Source organism: Natator depressus, chromosome 1, assembly GCF_965152275.1.
Source record: "Natator depressus isolate rNatDep1 chromosome 1, rNatDep2.hap1, whole genome shotgun sequence".
Classification (NCBI taxonomy): domain Eukaryota; kingdom Metazoa; phylum Chordata; order Testudines; family Cheloniidae; genus Natator; species Natator depressus.
The window spans coordinates 245,992,320-246,012,365 of NC_134234.1; the positions used below are offsets into that span (position 1 = coordinate 245,992,320).

The 20,046-nt window shown below is 40.5% G+C and overlaps 2 protein-coding genes across 3 annotated transcripts in view; one reads left to right on the forward strand and one right to left on the reverse strand.

Moving 5' to 3' along the window:
- Window positions 1-10,720, forward strand: part of KDM7A (lysine demethylase 7A) — a 93,265-nt gene extending 82,545 nt beyond the window's left edge. The window contains exons 18-20 of one of the 2 annotated variants that reach the window (XM_074940282.1): window positions 3,025-3,110; window positions 4,633-4,909; window positions 5,641-10,720. In XM_074940282.1, the coding sequence (XP_074796383.1) occupies window positions 3,025-3,110; window positions 4,633-4,909; window positions 5,641-5,735 (458 nt within the window). In that variant the 3' untranslated portion in view covers window positions 5,736-10,720. Of the gene's footprint in view, window positions 1-3,024; window positions 3,111-4,632; window positions 5,508-5,640 lie in introns of those variants that run through there. The other variant, XM_074940274.1, reaches the window with a different exon arrangement.
- A 3,293-nt stretch (window positions 10,721-14,013) lies between these two features.
- Window positions 14,014-20,046, reverse strand: part of LOC141978293 (cystine/glutamate transporter-like) — a 30,249-nt gene continuing 24,216 nt past the window's right edge. The window contains exons 10-12 of the mRNA XM_074940292.1: window positions 18,829-18,978; window positions 17,584-17,761; window positions 14,014-16,491 (exon numbers count right to left, since the gene is read on the reverse strand). Of these exons, the coding sequence (XP_074796393.1) occupies window positions 16,427-16,491; window positions 17,584-17,761; window positions 18,829-18,978 (393 nt within the window). The 3' untranslated portion in view covers window positions 14,014-16,426. The remainder of the gene's footprint in view (window positions 16,492-17,583; window positions 17,762-18,828; window positions 18,979-20,046) is intronic.

A 20,046-nucleotide genomic window follows, 5' to 3' on the forward strand; every position in this document is an offset into this window, starting at 1 on the left:
ATTTCTGTTACAAATTCTTATCGTTGAGATTATTGACCTGTCCCATAACCTTCACAGATGTCTTAGCAGTCTACATAGCAGCTCTCTGAGAGAAGAGAATCTATACCATCCTTTCTTACACTGTTTATCAGAGCTCAGAAGACAAAGCCAGACAGTACAATAGCACTACAATTCAGTTCTTTCAAGTATATGACTTCCTGATAAACCACAAAAAACACCTGCATTCAGCAAGATCATGAGGCATCCAGATAGTTACAAAGAGAGATCATTTATTGTGTAGGTGAAGCAATCAAAGATTACGGCTATATGTAAGACTGTTTCAGCAGAAACCAGAAGTCACAATTGTCATCTTGTGAGATTCCTTGGGATGCTTGGATCTTGCATTGATTCTTATCTGGACAAGGTAACATAGAACTGCTACAGACCTTTATGCTGTTCATTCTTCCTTGGACATCAGCCAGTCTGGGAAAAAGTAGATAGTTCCAAAATACCGGCTTATCACTCAGGAAGAACCAAACACTACTTACCATGGACACAATTCTGGGAGCCTACATTAGTAAAATGGCTCAGGGGTTATACTTTAAGGAGCTGTCAAAAAACTGACTAGAGTTCCGGCCATTTTGACTAGGTCTGTAAGAGTTTTAGGAAGAGATGTCTTAAACATATTCTGGGAATGACAGTCACCACCACTGTAATAACATGCATCATTTCCCAAGGAAGAAAGAAATCCAGTTGGCCTCTGTCTAAAAAGCAGTCCACCATCTGTCATGGGAAAAGAGAAATTTGTTCTTGAAAACTCTTCACATGAAAGGGAAAAGAGAGATCAGCACTGCCTGGCTATGACACAAGAATTAGACCAAGTGGAATGAATTCTCAGCCAAAGATTTGTTACCGTGATGATTCACCAATTCAGTCAAATCACTGATTCTTCTTTGAGTGGCCTCTGCATAGTCCCACATTTGGGATTCAGCAGCCACGTGCAGCTCAGAAGGTGGAACATAACTAGCATTGCCCATTTGAGCTCTCACACACCCCTCTTTGCTGGGCCCTTACCTGGTCATGAGCATTCTAGGGCATGTCTGTAAAAGGAGGCATAGTACTCCAATTACCTCTGCTCCTTCCACCTGCCAGAGATGACAGATGGGGAACAGCTCTGGAGAAAATCCATCGCAGACCTCTTAAACAGTGCTTTAGTTGTTAGTTTCTTAGGTAGCCTATTTTTGTTAACGTTAAGGTTTTTAGTCCTCTCAGAAATAGACCCAGCAATCTCCTACACAGGCGCCAACTTTCCTTGGTGCCGGTGGGTGCTCGTGCCCCTGGCCCTGCCCTGACTCCGCCCCCTCCCAGCCCCTATTGGACCCCTCCCCAAATCCCTGCCCTGGCCCTGCCTCTTCCCCAAGCGTGCTGCGTTCCTCCTCCTCCCCACTCCCTCCCAGTGCTTGCTGCACAAAACAGCTGTTTTGCGGCGCAAGTGCTGGGAGGGAGGGGGGAGAAGCAGGACACGGCGGCGTGCTCGGGAGGAGGAGGAGGTGGAGCGGAGGCGGCGGTGAGCTGGGGTTGGGGGGTGGGTTGGGGAGCTGCCAGTGGGTGCAGAGCACCCACGAAACTTTTTCCCTGTGGGTGCTCCAGCCGCGGAGCACCCACGGAGTCAGCGCCTATGATCTCCTATATCCTTTTCTACCCATCTTCCATTTAACCAAAGTTACACACATTATCTAAGTGAAAGAGGCTTCAGTTACCTTAAAAAAAAACTGTACTGACCAAGAAGGCTGTGATTCTCCAGCCTGATGTTGGTTAAGTTTTTTCTATTCTGCTCCCAGTCCACATTGGTTTTCTCAGCTAAGTCCTATCACCCATCCAAACCTGACTGAATTGCTGTCCTGGGATGCTCTTGGGCATGAGGTTTACAAATCATCATTGTTGTCAACTTTCATTTTCCTTCATATGGGTATTTAGATTGTAACACTGTAGAGTTTTGTGTCTTGCACAGTCATAGAATCACAGAAATATGGAGCTGGAAGGGACCTTGAGAAGTCAAGTCCAGCCCCCCTCTGCTGTGGCAGGGCCAATTAAAGTAGGCCACCATCCCTGAGAGGGGTTTGTCCAACCTGTTTTTAAAAACCTCCAGTGATGGGGATTCCACAACCTCCCTTGGAAGCCTATTCCAAAGTTTTTCCTAATATTTAACCTAAATCTCCCTTTCTGCAGATTAAGCCTTTTACTACTTGCCCTACCTTCAGTGGACATGGAGAACAATTGATCACTGTCCTTTTTATAAGAACCCTTAATGTGTTTGAAGATTATTAGGTCTCTCCATAGTCATCTTTTCTAAAGAATAAACCTGCCCTGTTTTTAATCTTTCTTCATAGGTTAAGTTTTCTAAACTTTTCATCATTTTTGTTGCTCTCCTGTGGACTCTCTCTCCAGGAAAAATGGGGACATACTGAAGTGTGGCACCCAGAACTGGGCACCGTATTCTAGCTGAGGCTATCCAGCCACAGCATATCAGCACTTAAAAAAACAAACAAACCAAAAAAAAAACAAAAAAAAAAACAAAAAAAACCCAAAACAAACAAAAAAAACCCAGTAGTGAATGTGAGTTGCAGAAGGTTTGCACCTTTTGTGGACTTTCTTACAAGGATGCAGAAAAGTCAAGAAACAGATATTAAGGAAGCATCCACCAGGCATAATTTGATGGTTCTTAGACAGTACTGTGGCAATGAGGGCAGCTGTTTTCAACATCAGTACTTTCAGATCCACCTTTGCTGTGTTTATCAGACTTTCATATGGAAGCTCAGCAGAAATTTGGGCAATTTGATGTGTCAAATAGGTATGGAGGGGAAGTGAGAAATCTGACATCTCTGATGTGTGAGAACTGTGGTAACAGACACTTGTATTATGAAATAATTGTCTAGGAAATCTCTTTTGCAATTCTTTCTTTCTATTTCATCTCAATTGTAGATTTCAAGTTCTTCAGTCACAATGAAGAATTTCAAAGTTTCAACTTGCTAAATTTCTTTTTAGGTAAGCACATGAGGGAAGAGGAAAGAGGTGTGGGGACTTCAATATGGGCAAGACAGCTAAATGCAGCTTCCAGGGTCACCCCTCAGGTAAGACAACATTTTAACCCATGTTATAGAACAAGGAGTATGCAGCTGTCAACAAAAAAAAAACAAAACCAGTAAACTTGATGAAGGTATCTCCTTACTGCCCGTCTGGTAACTAAATAACTTTGGAGCTGGTAATTGATGACTATCTGTATCATGTTTTATCTGAGCTGTTCTGCCTTTTTGGATGTTTTAGGAAACATAAGTATATTTTAAAATTACTATAAAGACACTTTTCAGAGTAGCAGCCATGTTAGTCTGTATTCGCAAAAAGAAAAGGAGTATTTGTGGCACCTTAGCGACTAACCAATTTATTTGAGCATAAGCTTTCGTGAGCTACAGCTCACTTCATCTTATGCAGTGAGCTGTAGCTCACGAAAACTTATGCTCAAATAAATTGGTTAGTCTCTAAGGTGCCACAAGTACTGCTTTTCTTTTTATAAAGACACTAGGTATCTTAAGAAAAAGGGTGAATTTACTGTTCATGAAAGGTTGCAGAATGATGATCCACAGCCATGGAGTCTTACTTCAGACAGAGTAAGTTCTAGCTTTCCCATATTGCCCAGTCAAACTTTATTTGGAAACTTCACCTCTTTCTTCACCCTTCTTGTCATCTCTAGTTATACTGCCATACAAGGTTGTCAATTGTGTGGTGGTTTTTGAGATGTGGACGCTTGCCCATTGGAAACTGGACTGAGGCAGCTCAACTCATTTCACATAGGCCGCCAAACAGTCAGTAGTTGGTGTCATCTTTGAGTTTTTCATCTGGGCTGGATTCAAGCCAGAGGCCTGAAGATGAAAGACTCTAAATCCTGTTACCAATTCTCCAAGCCTTCCAATTTTTCATAGCATTTTAAAAGTCCATCTTACCTCTGTAGCTTGTGTTCACTAGAAATGTTAGTAATACTTCAAGTTACAGGATACTGATACTATTTAGTAACTGTATATTTTAATTGCATGGTAACTTAGTATTCTACAGGAATATGTAATTACATGATAGGGCTTATGGTTTTATACTTCCTAATTTAGAACTGGCTGTGTCTCAACTACTGAATATTCAAGACAAAGTGCCAATTTAAATATTCACTGATTGTGATATTGTTCATTATAGTTTGGAACTGTCTGTGAAATCAAGGACATTGTGTTCACACTTTGGTCCCTGCAAAATAATGAAAGTGGAAGAAGTGGGTTATATATTTTTGTGTGTTCCTTACTTCCCTGTATTTGTATTCGCAACAGTTAAACAGTTTACCACTATTTTAGTGACTTTAATAACTGCATGTGAAAAAAGTTACACAGAAATATCATGTTGTTATAACTTAAGTTTTTGAATGGGCATATACTGTAGAAAAATGGACAGGGTGGTAAAACAGACCAGCCTTTATTCCTGTTAGAACTGTATCTTCATTCAGAAATATTTAATTTGTCCAGCAGTACAATGAGAAGAATTAAAAGGTGTTTGCATCCAGAAATTATAAGTCCTCATGTGTGATTGATTTCTCCCCCCGCCCCCCTTCTGCTCCAGGATACAAGTAAAGGTCAGAAATATATTAAGAAGGAGGGTGCATCAGAAGCTAGTCATAAGGTTCAGGAGAACAGAAATTTTACACACAGCAATGGCTTGAGCTTCCAACATGGCAAGTGCACGCGGGACTCGACCCTTATCCAAGGGGAGTGTCGGCTGAGTGATGGCAGCCTCAGCCCTGATAGGCCATATGGTGAGACGTCCTTGTCTATACCCCTTCATCCAACCAAGAGGCCAGCATCAAATCCACCCCCTATTAGCAACCAGGCCACAAAAGGTAACATTTTCTTTTTCTGTTCTCTTGTCCCCCCCAAAAAACCTGGTTTCCTATTTTTGTTTATCTACAAACTTAGGAAAAACTTGTCTGAAACAGAAGCAGCAAAAAGTGCAGACATAGACTTTGAGAAAAATCCAACATATAAGCATCACCTTGCAGTCAAATTTTGGCATGGAGTAGTTGTATAGTGGAAAAAGAGGGATTTAATGGTGTTATGCCCAATTTTGAGCTTTCCCTAGTTAGTGTTGACAACTTTTATAAATTTATCAGCTATGAAGTAATGATACCTAGTTTAGATTAAGCATCTGGGCTTTTTTCCCCCCCCTCTTTCTGAGCTGAGATTCTCAAAGTATGAGGCTTTAAAAGGTACCTTGCTGATCTTACTAGTTATCTCCTTAGCTGTGTAATTTACTTGAGTACAAATCTGAGGGAAGGGCACAATTCAGGGAGCAGAGACTAGTGGGTTTTCCTATTTAAACTAGGAAAATCTGGAGGTATATAATCACATTCTCTATTATAATGCTGACTGTAGCTTAAGAAAAGTAATGCTGAATTTCATATATGTCCATTATGCCCACTGCTTTGGTCCAAAACAAGTAGACAGAGATGAATTGCAATGTAGAAATATTTCCGCTGAAAAAGTCAGACTCCAGGGGAGAATCTGCTTTCCATTTAGGTTTATCTGATTTTACAAAATCTGTTCTAAAAATAGACTGGTTTCAATTTTCCAGGCAAGCGTCCAAAGAAAGGAATGGCAACTGCCAAACAGCGCCTTGGGAAGATCCTTAAGTTGAACCGAAATGGCCATGCACGCTTCTTTGTTTGATGTGGCGGCTGCTGCTGCTGCTACTCCTACTACTACTGCTGTCTTTCCTTCACAGCCAGTATTGAGGGCAACAGAGCCTGGAGCTGCTGCTGTTCCTCTGCCCGAAGTAGACTTGCATGTACCATGTAGAACACTGCCTAATGAACAAAAAAACCAATGCTGCATTTTCACTGTGCCACACCCGCTCAGCAATAACCATTTGGGAATGGGGAAACCTTCAGAGAGACAATGGACTGGGAAACCGTCTCTCATCAGGGCTTGAATATCACTTTGTTGCTGGTAGTGTCTGAGCTAATTCATGAGGGGAAGATGATAAAGGTGGTTATCCATAATTTATTTCTGACAGATTTTTACAACTTTTAAATTCATTTTTAACTATTTATTTGGAAGACTTTTTTTGTGGGGGTTATTAGTTTAGATTTAAGAATGTGAAGGTTTTTTATTGTTCTTGATGATGTATGTTTGGTGCAGTGGAGAGCCACATTAATGGTAATTAGTCTGGACTCCTAAATTTGATATTCAGGTTATAGTCTTAAACAGGGATGTGATGCATTATTAATTATTTTTAAATTAAGTCATATGGAATCATATTTTATATTTTTTCTGCTCTTTATAAGCTATTGGTTGGGCTTTTGTTGCCCTGTAAGGTGCATACACTCTGCCAGTTTAGTTCCCTTAGCCTCTCCCCATTCTGTACACGTTGCTGACTCACCAAAGTGGAGAAGCAAAGACTCTTCTGTCTACAAGGAGAGCATGATTATTCAAGTTCAGTAGCTAACATGTCTTAAACCGCACCCCTCCCTCAAATTGGGGTTTATGCTCTTCCTCCTGACATGGTTGGTGTTTGGTCCAGGTCATGTGATTTTTTTTCTCAAGGAGAAAATAAAATCCCTTTGAGAAGTTTTATTTATACAACGTAGTTGAAATGTTAGTACAGAGGAGAGCAGCTTTTATCTTTTCCTGGGGGATTGGAGAGAGTGCAATATGATGGGTTAAGTTTCATATTTCCGAATAATTGTGTTGGTTGAAGAAACAATTCTTAGAATATAAATTGCAGAATTAAGATTTGGCAGATTACTTCCTGTGGTGGGTGGAGGGAGCACTAAAACCAGTGATGATCATTAGTATACTTCAAAAATATATTTTACTGAGGAACTAAGGAGGCAGTTGAACATGTGCTGCTTGCAAGGCTGCACATGACAGCCAATTTGAGTCTTAACAGGTGCATATGTAAGTGTTGAGTTTAGTAGCTAGCTGATCTCAGAATGATCATTTGTGCCATGCTTTACATAGAGCTGATAGTGAATGCCAATTCTGAATTAATTGTAAATAATGTTGATTTTAAATTTGTATTTTTCTGTAATATAAAATTAAATATTTAACTTTTCAGGGTGGGGGGAGAGGGGAACAACTTTACTTGATTCTGTAAAAAGGGCATTTTGCAGGGTCCAGCCAAAAGTAAAACATTGATGTGCGAGGGATACCATCTTGGATTTTTCCTGTATATTGAGAGTGAAAAGGCTTGGCTTAGCTATCCAATTTATTGATTTGTCTTAACTCTACTCAGTTTGCCTGTCCTCCATATTCTGTCCTGAATAGCTTCTTCCTGCCGTGCTTAAAAACATTCAATTTTACCTTCCAGATTTACATGTAGCAGATTTACATGTATACAGCTAGATTAGAATATGAATAATGCCCTTGGAAATTTATGGAAATATATGCTGTCTGGATTTCCTGATTATTGCAAGATCAGAACTAGCTAGCTGAGGGCCAGCCCATTTCTGGATGAGAAAGTATAACATGGATATGCATAGGGCAAATAGCATTCATGATTTTTCTTTCTCCAGAACTTGCAAATTATTGTTTTTCTCTTCGTCTTGGCCCAGCTTTTGATTTGATAGTAGTGTAGACATCAAAGCTAATTGATTTTGCTAACCCATAGCCAAAAACACACTGGATGAGTTAAAGCTCTGTTGGCAGACAGTTTTTTTTTAATACATGCTACCAGCCCTGTTTAGGGCGATGGGAAAGGAGACAATAAAAGTGATACTCACTAATTACCAAGTAACAAAAGACAGGGAGCAGTTACTCTACAGGTTTCAAAAGTGACCACAAATAATAATCTTCTCAGGCAAGAAATTTTCCAGTCAGTAATGATGAGAAGAAAAAATACTTTCAACATTCGGTATAAACATTTAATTCTGTCTTCTGATACATTCTCATGGAAATATTTGATAAATGTGTACCATGTTATCAATACTGGTTTAAATGATAAGAAAAAAAGCTTACCTCTGATCTGTTTGTGTCAGCTCAGGGAAAACCAGGTCAAATCTGCCAGGCTTTGAGTAACTGGTTCAGTTCTGGCAAACCAAACCAAACTGCTTTTCGCTTACTATCTTTTTTTTATTAATTAAGACAACAGAAGTATTTCACAAGGGACATCAAGCAGAATTGGAGGGGAGTAAAGACTGATTTTTTTTTAATGTAGATTCTGAGAACACTACTTACTGAAACAGAAATATGCCACAATGGAATCTTGAATAAGGAGGTTTGGAATATGGAACATAGAAAATGCTGCTTTCCCTGGGACTTGTCTGCAGCTGGTCTGCCTTCTAAGCCTCTTCATTAGCAAAGTATATAGCTATCATCTTACTAGTGGAAAAAGTACTTGGCTGGACCCATATATGTTTAATGGTTATTTCTAGTTTTTTTTCTTTCTTCCCTTCTCTCCCACTTTTTCAAGGTGGCTCTCCATTGTAGTGAGTGTACTAATGTCTTTTCATAGGCTGTCAACAGGCAGAAGTTCATTTCCATTTTCTCCGTATTTCCATGCTTCCAGCAGAAGTCTTTAAGAGACTAAAACTTTATTTGGGGTGAGAGGTAACCTCGGTCAATCAGTTTAAAAGAAATTGTCTTGATTGATAACAAATGAGTCTCCTTCTGGTAGCTTGATGAAGAGGATGTGTTGACCTCACTTATTCATGTATTTGTATGTTGGGATGTTTTTATTATATTCTTGGAAGCAAACACTGTTGCACCAAACTTTTTGTAGATGGACTGAACCTGGTGCTGAGAGAAAGGTGGAGAGAAAATAACCTGTCTTTTCTCACATTTCACTTTTGGGATGGGGGGTAGATGGATAGGAGCACTGAGTCCTCCTATGGGAACTCATTTTCAAGGAGGATATTTAAAGAAAAAAAATATGAAGAATTTGGACTTCAAGATAAAATTATTATACTTATTTTTTAAACTTTCTGTTGCTAGAAGGAAAAATGATATGAAATGGAACACTTGGGGGTTTGCTCTTCTCCAAGTACTCAAGTTCTTATAATTTTTAAAAAGAAATATGTGAAAATGGAAAGACCACCTAGAAATTATATCAAGGACTCTTCCAGCAACTTTCCCCTTTCTTCCTGTACTATACTTGCTAATAAAGCTTGGCTACAAGGTAGCCCTTAATGACCTCTGAGGTAGATAACCTATGCAACCTATAATATTCTACATGAAATAATTCTTGAAGAAATCATTTCAAAAGGGTTTGATGTTAAGAATGAACAATTGTTGCTTTCTGACCACATTTTTAAGCTGAAGTACTGTGTTAATTTTAATAGAGATAAGAGCACAGTGTCATGGCCATCCTTTAAAAAGCTTCAGCTTTCCCAAGTTTTTTTATATGGCATAGGCTGCTTTCATTCACCAGGGCACGAAGTCCTAAATTTTGAAATCTTTGCAGGAATTTAACCCAGGGCTGAGTCATTATCTGGCTGACCCTTGGTTGGTAATTGTGGGGACTGAGCAGGGCTGAGGCTAGAACCAAACCATAGCTAGTGGTCCCCTCTAGCCTCCATGCCACCAAAAATCTTAGTGTCTTTTTAAAGCTCTTCCAGACCAGGGTTGTTCATGGCCCTGGGACTAAGCAAACCTAGAGCCACTTTATTCTGCGGAAGAAATATAAATGAAACCAAGGCCTTACTGTTTGTGGTTAAACTGGATTAAAAAGCTGCAACATCCATTTGAAAAAAAACAAAAACAAAAAAACTATTTCTGGTTGCAAAACAAGTGGTGAATCATGCAGGGGGTGGGAAATATGAATAGCACTGATTAGGAAATGCACATGCTTCTTCAGAAGCTGCATTTCCTTTTGGAAAAGGACTTTTTTCTACTTTTAATAAAAATTAAGCCATAACAGTTTCATGCTGTGGGACGGGAGTGAAAGGGATCACTTTAACAGATTATATTAATATGAATTATCACTTCTGCTGGGATATGTCTGATTTTGTCAGTGCTTTGGCAGTTATTTCTCTTTTTAAAATCCATTAAATTTGAAAGAGGAGATAGTTCTTGGCTATATTTACTAGTTTTGTAGTAATGTTTTGCTGACCCATTTGTCTTTCCCTCTCCCTTTTCTACTCTGTCTAATTTCTATCCTTTTTTGAACATCTGTGGAAAATACTGGCTTGTCTGCCTGAATAGGGGTCTCCGTGTGCATGCGTTGGATGGGTGTGTGTGGGTGTGTCTTTTTACAGAAACGCACTACAGTGTTGAGTATTTGGCTGGGAAAGGGGATGCTGCAGCTTTAAAGAGCATTTTTTTTTCAATTCATAACAGTATTTCCCATCCTCTTTTGCCTGCAGGCAGGGAAAATGTATGTACAGTATTTATTTTTGTTTCAATTTTATTTCAGATTTGTAAGTTTCTATAAGTAGCTCACATTGGTTATTCTAGGGGAGGACAAGTGGCTTGTTTAAATTTGTATTTGATATTCATAGTTTCCAGTTTCTGTACTTTAAAATATTGAAATTAAAAAGTTGTAATACTTATGTTTTGATTTTAGCAATCTATAGTGTTTAATTTCTACAGGTTTTTGTTCACTTGCTTAAAAGTGTAAATACAGAAAGTTGTAAAAAATGTCTTATGAGGAAAAATGCTTAATTCTGTTTCTAGGTCTGATTTTTGTGCCTGTTGTTTGACTCTGGATTTTGATGAAGATGTGGGGAGTGCAGTACATTTTCTTACTATTTTAAAGTGTAAGTTTGCTTTCTATCAGAACGTTCTCTGGGAGCTGAATGCGTTTTGCAAGGATGTATACAGTCTTTTTTGACACCTAAGTGTAAAAAGAAATGGTTGAGACTTCCAGTGGTCCATCACTTAGGAAACTTCAAGAAATTGAACCAATTTGGAAGCATTTTAATGCCGAAAGAAATTATTTTCTTTTTCTTCTTGCTTCTTTTTTTTCATATTTTTACTTTTTGGTCAAGTTTGCGTTATGCTCCTGATGCCTCTGGCTTTACTGGGAGCAGCTCTTCCTGTCTGTGACTGAGGAGGTACTGTTTCTGTTAGAATGGGTTTCTCTCGCACTCACACACTTCCTTCCTTTCTTAACAATGTCTCATTTTCCTTTTATCCTTGCCTACTTTTCTGTCCATTCCACCTGCAACTGCATCATGTTTCATTTCACAATCATCATTGGTCCCCAGTTTGTATTCATGCGTCACCACACCACTTGGAGGAAGAATCACTGCCACACTGCGTTTAGAGTTAGTGTAATGCTTTCTCTTTCTTTTTCTCTACAGAGAGAGTGCTGTGTGCTGCTGAACTGCTTCAGACACTTGCATGGGGGAAACACTCCATCTATCCCATGGAAGTGGTGTGCTTCAATACCACAGTGATGCCCACGCCACAGTATAAAAATCTTAGATGATGTGTCAGTGGGTTCAGAAGAACAGGATGGCAAAAGTTGTGGTTTTTGTATCCTGTCTAGCTAGCCAAGCCACTTACTTCTCAGGCTGGCTCTCAGCTTACTAGGAGAAAATACTTTAGCCATGGACTAGGACCCCAACTTACTAGGTAGTGTACAAAAACAAAGAAGACAGTCACTGCCCTCAAAGAGCTTCAGTATAAGATAGAAATGGTCCAAAGGTAAATGATCAAGCTCTTTGGTCCACATGTTTAAAACATGCAGCCATCATTATTTTTCTGAGCAGAAATTTTCTTCTGCACTTCAAATATGAAGGGTTTTTTTAAGGGAAGGCTCTGAGATAAGAGATCTTAAGGAAATGGGGCAGAAACATCAAATATTAAAAACGTCAAATTAACTTTGCCAAGTGTGTGCTTCATGTGCCTTCCATAGGTTTTTTTTAACTTCACCGAGTAAAACTCTTCTAAAATTGTGCAGCCACATAATTCTACGGAATCTCAAGATGTTAATCTATCAAGTAAGCTCACATTTCAAAAAGTGTTAAGAGCACTTAAGCTGTCCAGGAGTGCTGCAGCAAGACAAGATGTTCCCACCAAACAGGCTAATTGCATTCTCATGCATCAAATGGCTTTTCATACTGATATTCCGATTTTAAAATAAAGCAGGAGTGAGATGCAGGCAATGGCAGTGGCATTCTCACCGGGTTATGAGTAGGAAGCTGCATAGCCATATAGAAGCTTGCTTGGAGTGCTAATCTATTGCTTTCGGAGGTGGTGGTGGCTGTTAAGGAGAGATCATATGCTCTTTCTTCCCCCCTTGCGCCTTTTACTATAATTAATTTTTTGCCTTTTACCAGTCTCACTCCATTGCAGATTGAACAAGAACTACATGTAAAAGTGCCCTAAGCATAGATATTACAATAAAATATCCACACTTATATATTTAATAAATAACTGAATGGAAACATCACTGGATGGACTTTTGCACCTTTACTACAGCATTTTCTTATTCCCTTTAACACTGAAGGGTTTTTTGGGGGAAAATACTTTCTCTTTTTACCAGACAGGTGAAATTCTACTAGATAGACTCTAACATTGTACCAAATGGGGCAAACATCTGAGTTTTCAGTTTAATAACTCACAAGATAACCTCTTCTGTTAAGAGAGGTTCGGGTAGTTCTCGTGGTTAATACTTTTGAAGGCTTGAGCCATCCATTGTACTTCCTTTAGCACATTGGCCTTGTCTTCACTACTGGAGATAAACCTAAGCTCCTCCATGAGGTTTACCTTGTCCTGGTAGCATTTTAAAGTTATAATTGCTTGTCTACACAGGGAATTGAACATGTTAGTTAATAGGATGTTAAACACGCACCTTTTTTGCTAGTGTTTGTTAGTGCTACTGGACACAAAGTCACAAGGATAGGTATGTTGGAATATGCTATGCTGAATATTCATTGCTGTAGAAGTACTCTTCCCTCTGGGAGGCGTTGGAATTTAAGCTTTTACTCTGGTAAATAATGCATGAACACTCCCAGAACAAAAGTTAATTAGGACTGGAATGGAAATGCTAGTATACCATTTTTATTCCTTTTAAGATTGCTGTGGAAATTAATGCATTTAACACACCAAACTAATTAGAAATTAAAATATAAACAGACAGATGGTTTATATGTGGGAGAAATCACTGATAATTTATTCTCCTCTACTGGTAGTTGCTAAGAAGATTAAGGACCAAAGTCTCAAAAGTCAGAATTCTTACTGTTCCATCTGAAGCATTCAGTGTTGTAGCCATGTCAGTCACAGGATATTAGTGAGACAAGCTGGGTGGGGAATATAATTTATTAGACCTATTTCTGTTGGCAAGAGAGACAAGCTTTCTTACCTGAAGAAGAGCTCTCTGTAAGCTCACCCACCTTGTCTCTGTTACATCTGAAGGCAGGCTCATGAGCCATTGTGCTTTGTCTTTACTACCTGAAGTCTGACTTCCTGAAGCCATCTTATACCGAGACTTTAGAACAAGAGCTGCAAACTTGTAAAGAATTGCATTTGGATTAATAGCTCTAATTATCTGTACTTCTCAGTGCTCCTGCTGTATGTGCTGTACGGTTTTGGAAAATAACCTTCATCGGAACACCCAAGATAACTAAAAATACAGTACATGGAGTTTGTTCGTGATCCCTTTGAATCTACCACAAAGGGATCATACTATCTCTTACTCCTCCCCGAAGATCATTTTTAATGAGAAATAATAGTTCCCTAGTTTAACTTTGTGCAATTATTGGGAGTGATATTTCCACCCGTGCACAGAGATTTAAACTGTAGTACACCTGAAAGAAATATTTGTGATCCGAGTATATACCCTGGTGGTAACTTGTGAAATTGCAAGCCACACTTTTATGAAGAAGTCAGCAAAACTGAGACCTGCAAATACAGTTTCCTGTGATGGGGAGGGGAGGAGTGTGAACAAACTCCTAATTAGTTAATGCTAATATACACGTTGGAAGAGATATTAATCTTCATGCTTCACTCTTAAGCCAATCTATAATTAGTAGGTATTGGGAGGTTTCTTCCACCTTCTGAAGCATCTGGTGTTGGCCACTGTCAGACAGGATACTGGACTGGATGGCCCATGGGACTGATCCAGTATAGTAATTAATTAATTCTATGGGGAATTACATGCTTAGATTCCATCATGTGACAATTATTTTATTTATGAGAATATAGTGCCTTTTCTATGTGGATAAAATGCTTCTGCATCATAGGGTTTTGAATCCTCAGAGTGGGAAGCAATCAGAAGAACATTTTTCATTGTTTAAACTGAATGTTTTAAAAAGTGGTGTTAGGAGGCACTTGGATGGCTCAGATCAGGGGTTCTCAAACTTCACCATGACCCCCTTCCAGGGCCACCCAGATGGGAGGGGGCAAGTGGGGCAATTTGCCCCGGGCCCCCAGGAGTGTTTTTGGCAGCACTTCGGCAGCAGGTCCTTCAGTGCCGCCAAACACACCCGGAGTGAAGGACCTGCTGCCGAAGACTCGCCGCTGCTTCTTCCGCTCCAGGTCTTCGGCCGCTGGGGTCCTTGTGCTCCATGTCTTCGAAGTGCCACGAAGACCTGGAGCGGAAGGACCCCCGCCGCCGAAGACCCCAGGCCCCCTGAATCCTCTGGGCGGCCCTGCCCCCTTCTGTAAGAGCCCCGCTGCCCAGGGCTGAATACCTCAGGCTTTGGCTTCAGTCCCAGGTGGTGGGGCTCAGGCTTTAGCCCCAAGCCCCAGCAAGTCTAAGCCAGCCCTGGCGACCCCATTAAAATGGGGTTGCGACCCATTTTGGGGTCCCGACCCACAGTTTTTGAGAACCGCTGGCTCAGATGTATAATAGGTAGCCTTTTGCTTCTAGATTGTCGGTTCACATTTAGCCTGTGTTGGTGGGGATCAGGTTACTATCTATCTCATGGCTGTGAAAGGAGTTGATCACACTCCAAATGCTAATGGACAGATGTGCACATCATAAAACGAGTGCCACAAGTGACACTAAAGTTTCCAGTCTTAGCAGGGAGATTAAGCATTAAATGTGACATCAGTCTGAAATATCTATCCCAGCCACTGTTTCTCCAGCTCAGGATTGAGGCACTAGTGGGACATTGTGGAGAAATGCAGCGTATCTAATGTACCTTTTCTGTGGCTAAATAAAATAATGTCAAGCTTCAACACTATTAACCCAACTTTTTTACCCATATGAAATTCACCTTTAAAAAGTTAAATCCACAATATTTAAGCACAATGGGAAGCGATTTATGATGCGCCAGTGGGTCTCTCAGCTGCCCTGATTAGAAATGGCATTTTTCAGTAATGAAGTGGCTGCCGACAGGACTATTTTTGTTTTGTGGGTTTTCATTTAAAAATTTAATTTTCAGTAGCGTTCTTGACAAATATCCATGTGTATTGCATATGCAGAATACATGGTTATAGTGCCTACTGGGAGGATTCCCTGTAGTTTGTGCAGTTGCTCAAAGTGGCTGGAAGGATAACATTCTCTCTGAAGCTGCGAGCAGCCCCTCTGCAGCATTGCCAGACTCTGGAGTGAGAAACCCTAACCATAGCTGTTTCTAAACTTTTTTCCAAAACTCAAATTGTTCTCAGACAGCAGTATCAAAATAATACATTCAGCATATCCTTACCCTCCACCCTCGTCTTCCCCTTTCTTTCAATTTCCATTTTCTTTAAAACAGAAGGAAAAGTTCTAGTTGCTAAATACAACAGTTCTGCTGCCGCTATCGTTTCCAGCATCACCTTTAAAGAATCCTTTTACTGTTTGAGAATAAACCTAATGCCTAAGGGCTAGGGCTAGTAGTGACCTGCACAATAATTTTATCAATCCTCTTTTTCTTGGTTGTGAAGTTCAGAAGTTTATTGATAGGAGAGTGATCTCCCACATTGTGGCTGTGATGATCCACATTGTTCGATGAGAAGACTGATGTGTCCCTCCATATGCTGAAAGACTCTAGGGACACTCTCTGCTCAGTCTATGCTGGGCAGCTTCAGTGTGAAAGTTGCTTAGGCATACTTTAAGAGTTTTGGAAAACAATTTCTTCTCTCTAAACTATCATATTTTCTTATTCCTTTTCCCTGTTATTACTTCGTACGATGATATGCCTTGAAGTTAGCTTTGTCCTTTGCTCCGTTTATTGGAAAATGTCATGATCCAGTTTGACCCCCACAGTAGTGAATTATTGGTGTTGGGAGTAGTGGATTGTAACATCACTGAAGTAATCTGATTCTCTAAAAAGAAACATTTTTATATGCGAGCATCTGAACAAACCAGCATTAGGTAAGGATTCATGAAGGTGACCATGGTAATGTTAACGTTAAAATAGCCTTGTTCCCTATTTATGGTCTGACCTTATTAAAGGTCTTGTGGATCCCTTTGCTTGGATTCTTTACCAGCTGCTGCCAAGAATGGGCCTTTTGCATCAGTGCCCAGACTTAACACAAAGAGACCTTCAGTAGGTCTGGATTTCCTGTGGGATGACTTCCATCAGGACCTGTAGCTTCACCGTCATGGAATCTAAACACAATGCAATGAAGAGGTGAGAGGAGAAAACACTGTCTGAATAGAAAGCTAGTTTGGGGGCAGGAAAGAGGAAGCTGATTCCATAAATGAAAACTGTTGAACTAGGGCAATCTCTGTCCAAAGAGTCCCCCAGCACTCCTTCTACAACACCTCTTCGACAGAATTAGTGAAAACTGCACCAAGGACGAACTCCCCTTTGCAACCCTCTGTCTTAAACAGCCACCTTTAAAGTATTCCTATGTGGTTTCCAGTGCAGTTTTGTTTGACCTCTATTTACCAGGAGATGCCTAGTACAACGGGGCCCTGATTTATGGCATCAAGGTGCTGCTGTAACAGAATAATACATATAATTTGCAACCTGTTGCATAAGAGAGGTCTTGTGTGTGCTTTTTCTGGAGAACTCTTCCTTATTTCCCAAATAGGCCTGATGGTGGGCCAGGACAACAGATCCTCAGATGCATGGTGATAAGTTGTAAGAACCTGAATCGGACAGAATATGACTAGTGGATCAAGGGTGAGGAGATAATTGTAGTGCTGTCTAGCCTACTGCTATCGACTGTGGTTGGAAGGGTAATGATGTTTTTTAATCCTAGAATTGGATGTTTGGGGTGAGTCACTGCTAGTGTATGCATAATTTTGCATAGGAATATGCAAGCCTCACTCTTTGCTTTAAAATATCCCTGCTTCACAATTACAGTGTGGGGCAGCAGTCACTTGCTGGTTTGAACTAGAGTAAATGGTAGATTCTCGGTAACTGGAAGTCTTTAAATCAAAATTTAAATCAAGTAACTCAGGCAGAGGTTAGGGCCTGTGACACCAGTGGGTGGGTGAGGTTTTGTGGCCCGTGATGCACAGGAAGTCAGACTAGAGGATCATGATGGTCCCTTCTGGTCTTAAAGTCTGAGTCTATGCATCTCTTCCTTTTTAAGGTCAGAAGGAACTATGATGATCATCTAGTCTGACCACTTGCATTAACACAGCCACAGAATCTTAGCAGAGAGATTCCTGCATTAACACGTTTGAACAAAAGCCTGTTTTTTAGAAAGACATTCAGTGTTCAGATCTAAAGTTACTGCTTGTACTTACGGAACATTGCACTGCAGCTGGCTGGTATTCTTGATTTCTGGACCACCAGATAGTAGACAGGCAGACCAGTCAGAGTTATGGCACAGCCAATGCCTGTGTTCACAGGGTCTGAATAAAGGGACATTCCCACGATGAAGAGACATGTTATTGTGAAAACCAATGGGATGAACAGAGGCACCTAGAAAAGAGAAGAAATCTAGGAAATGGAAGGTCTTTATAAGCAGTCAGCTGGCAGAGCTTGCAGTCATGTACCTAGTAGATTGCTGTTGTTATAATATCGAGCAACAACAAACAAGAAATTTGTACAAAGCACTGAAACTGCGTGATAGTGGTTTCACTTTCTAAGCTATAGTAGTCCTGAAAATACCTGAACTTCAGAGGACAGAGAGCTTTATTCTGGTTTGGGGTCCACTTGACTGGATTGTTTTTGTACTGAGCTTTGTTTTCTGTTGCAACAAAGCTTACCATAACTGGCCTAAGTTTCAGATTTCTGCTGTTTTACCTGCATGATTTCAGTGGTTTGAGCATTGGCCTGCTAAACCCAGCGTTGTGAGTTCAATCCTTGAGGGGGCCATTTAGGGATCTGGGGCAAAAATTGGGGATTGGTCCTGCTTTGAGCAGGGGGTTGGACTAGATGACAATCTGAGGTCCCTTCCAACCCTGATATTCTATGATAACGCCAGTTGAGTGAATCTGGCCTCTTAATGAGTTGTTGTAGCTGAGAGAACTGTGCTGAACATTTGATGTGCATACAGTTTTCATTCAACTGGTTACATTTTGCAGTGTTGCTGTGCTTGGTGGGAAAGAATCATGTGGTCTTTTTCTACACTGCAGCTGTCACTTATTGTAGGTCAGTAGGAGCATTTGCCTGCTCAGATACAAAACTTAAACACGCAAAATCAGCTACGTTTTTCATGTCTTACCACTGCTATTAACTATATCAGTACTGAACTCCTGCAAGCTATGCTAATAGCGACGAGGCTGCAATTGTTGCTATTCTATATGCAGAAAAAAACTAGTGGCCTTATCTAACTCACTATAATTACAATAGTTTGCCATTTGGGTTCCTTGTCTCCAGATGAAACAAACACAGAATACTGGATGACCATTTGATCTAATGCAGCCGCTTCTGCCAACCAAGTATGGATGGACATCTCCTATCCTTTCACATCTAAACTATTCCTTTTTCAAAATCCCCACATTGTGTTGTTTTATGTGGCTGTCGTTAGCTGGGTTTTCTTGTACCTTGAAGGGCCTTGGTATCTCAGGATGACGATAACGATGTATCATGAGCCCCAGGGTCACCAGTCCTATGAAGAGCCAGCGTGAAAAGCTATAGAAGTTCAATAGGCCATAGAGATCGCCAATCAACACCATCAAGAAGATCAGAGGCAACTAGGACACAGACAAAAATGCAGTATTATGCACTGCAGTAACACCTAGGGAAGATGCTTCCCCTTTCCACCCCATATTACTTGTGTAGGTCTTACAACAGTTATACAGTGCTATTGTCTTATGTTCTTTCAGTCTCCTCAATGGTGCTGGTGTGTTTTCTCAATGTGTGTAACTATGGTATTAACTAAATCACAGGGCCTCCTATAAGTGAAAAGAGCAGGAGACTTAAGTCCTTACTGTTCAGATTTAGTTTACTTGGGAAACTCTGAGATCCTGTGTTCATGGGGCACTATAAGAAACCCTGAGCTGAGAAGGGTATTTTTAAAAAACTTAGTTTCGGAGGAGATTTTAAAGGAACAAATGGGAGTTAGATTTCCAGTTCCGACTGACTGTCAATGGGAGTTGGGTGTCAAATTGCCCTTTGAAAAATTTCTCTCTCGTGAAATAGATGAAACGCCAACCCTTTCCTTTGATGCAAAGTCCACCAAAGCTAGAATTTGGACCCCTCCAGGAAGCACTTTATTAGTCTCAGGTTACTTGGTGCCACAAAGATCTTTGATGGGCTTTCTTCTATTATGGTAGCACCTGAAGGCACCAGGGCTGCATTGTGCTAGATGCTGTGTGGAAACAGGTACGCAGCCCCTGTCCTGAAGAGCTTACAATTTAATATGAAACAGGACACAACAACTTTCTGTGACCGACAAAGGAGGGAAGAAAGTGGTGTCCAGGGCTCTGAAATCAGATCACTTGTTGTATAGATTAGTTACTACACAATTGGATTCCAAATAGGAGTTTTTTCTTCTATAAAAATGTGTTCACGTGAATGTAGTACTCCTACAGAGTGGCAGGTTTGATAGTGCTGTCAACTGATATCTTTTGTCTAGGTAATGAATAGCTACAACGTGAGAAGTAGCAGTGCACATTTCCCATATGCTGCCCTACCAAAGTGTCCCAAACCCTGCTCTGGAGAAGGTACAGTAGTTCAGCCAGCTTACCCAATCTGTTCTTGGGCAGTGGGGGCACTGCATGGTGCCAATTCTGATGGCAGGGGGTTTATGTGGACAGTGG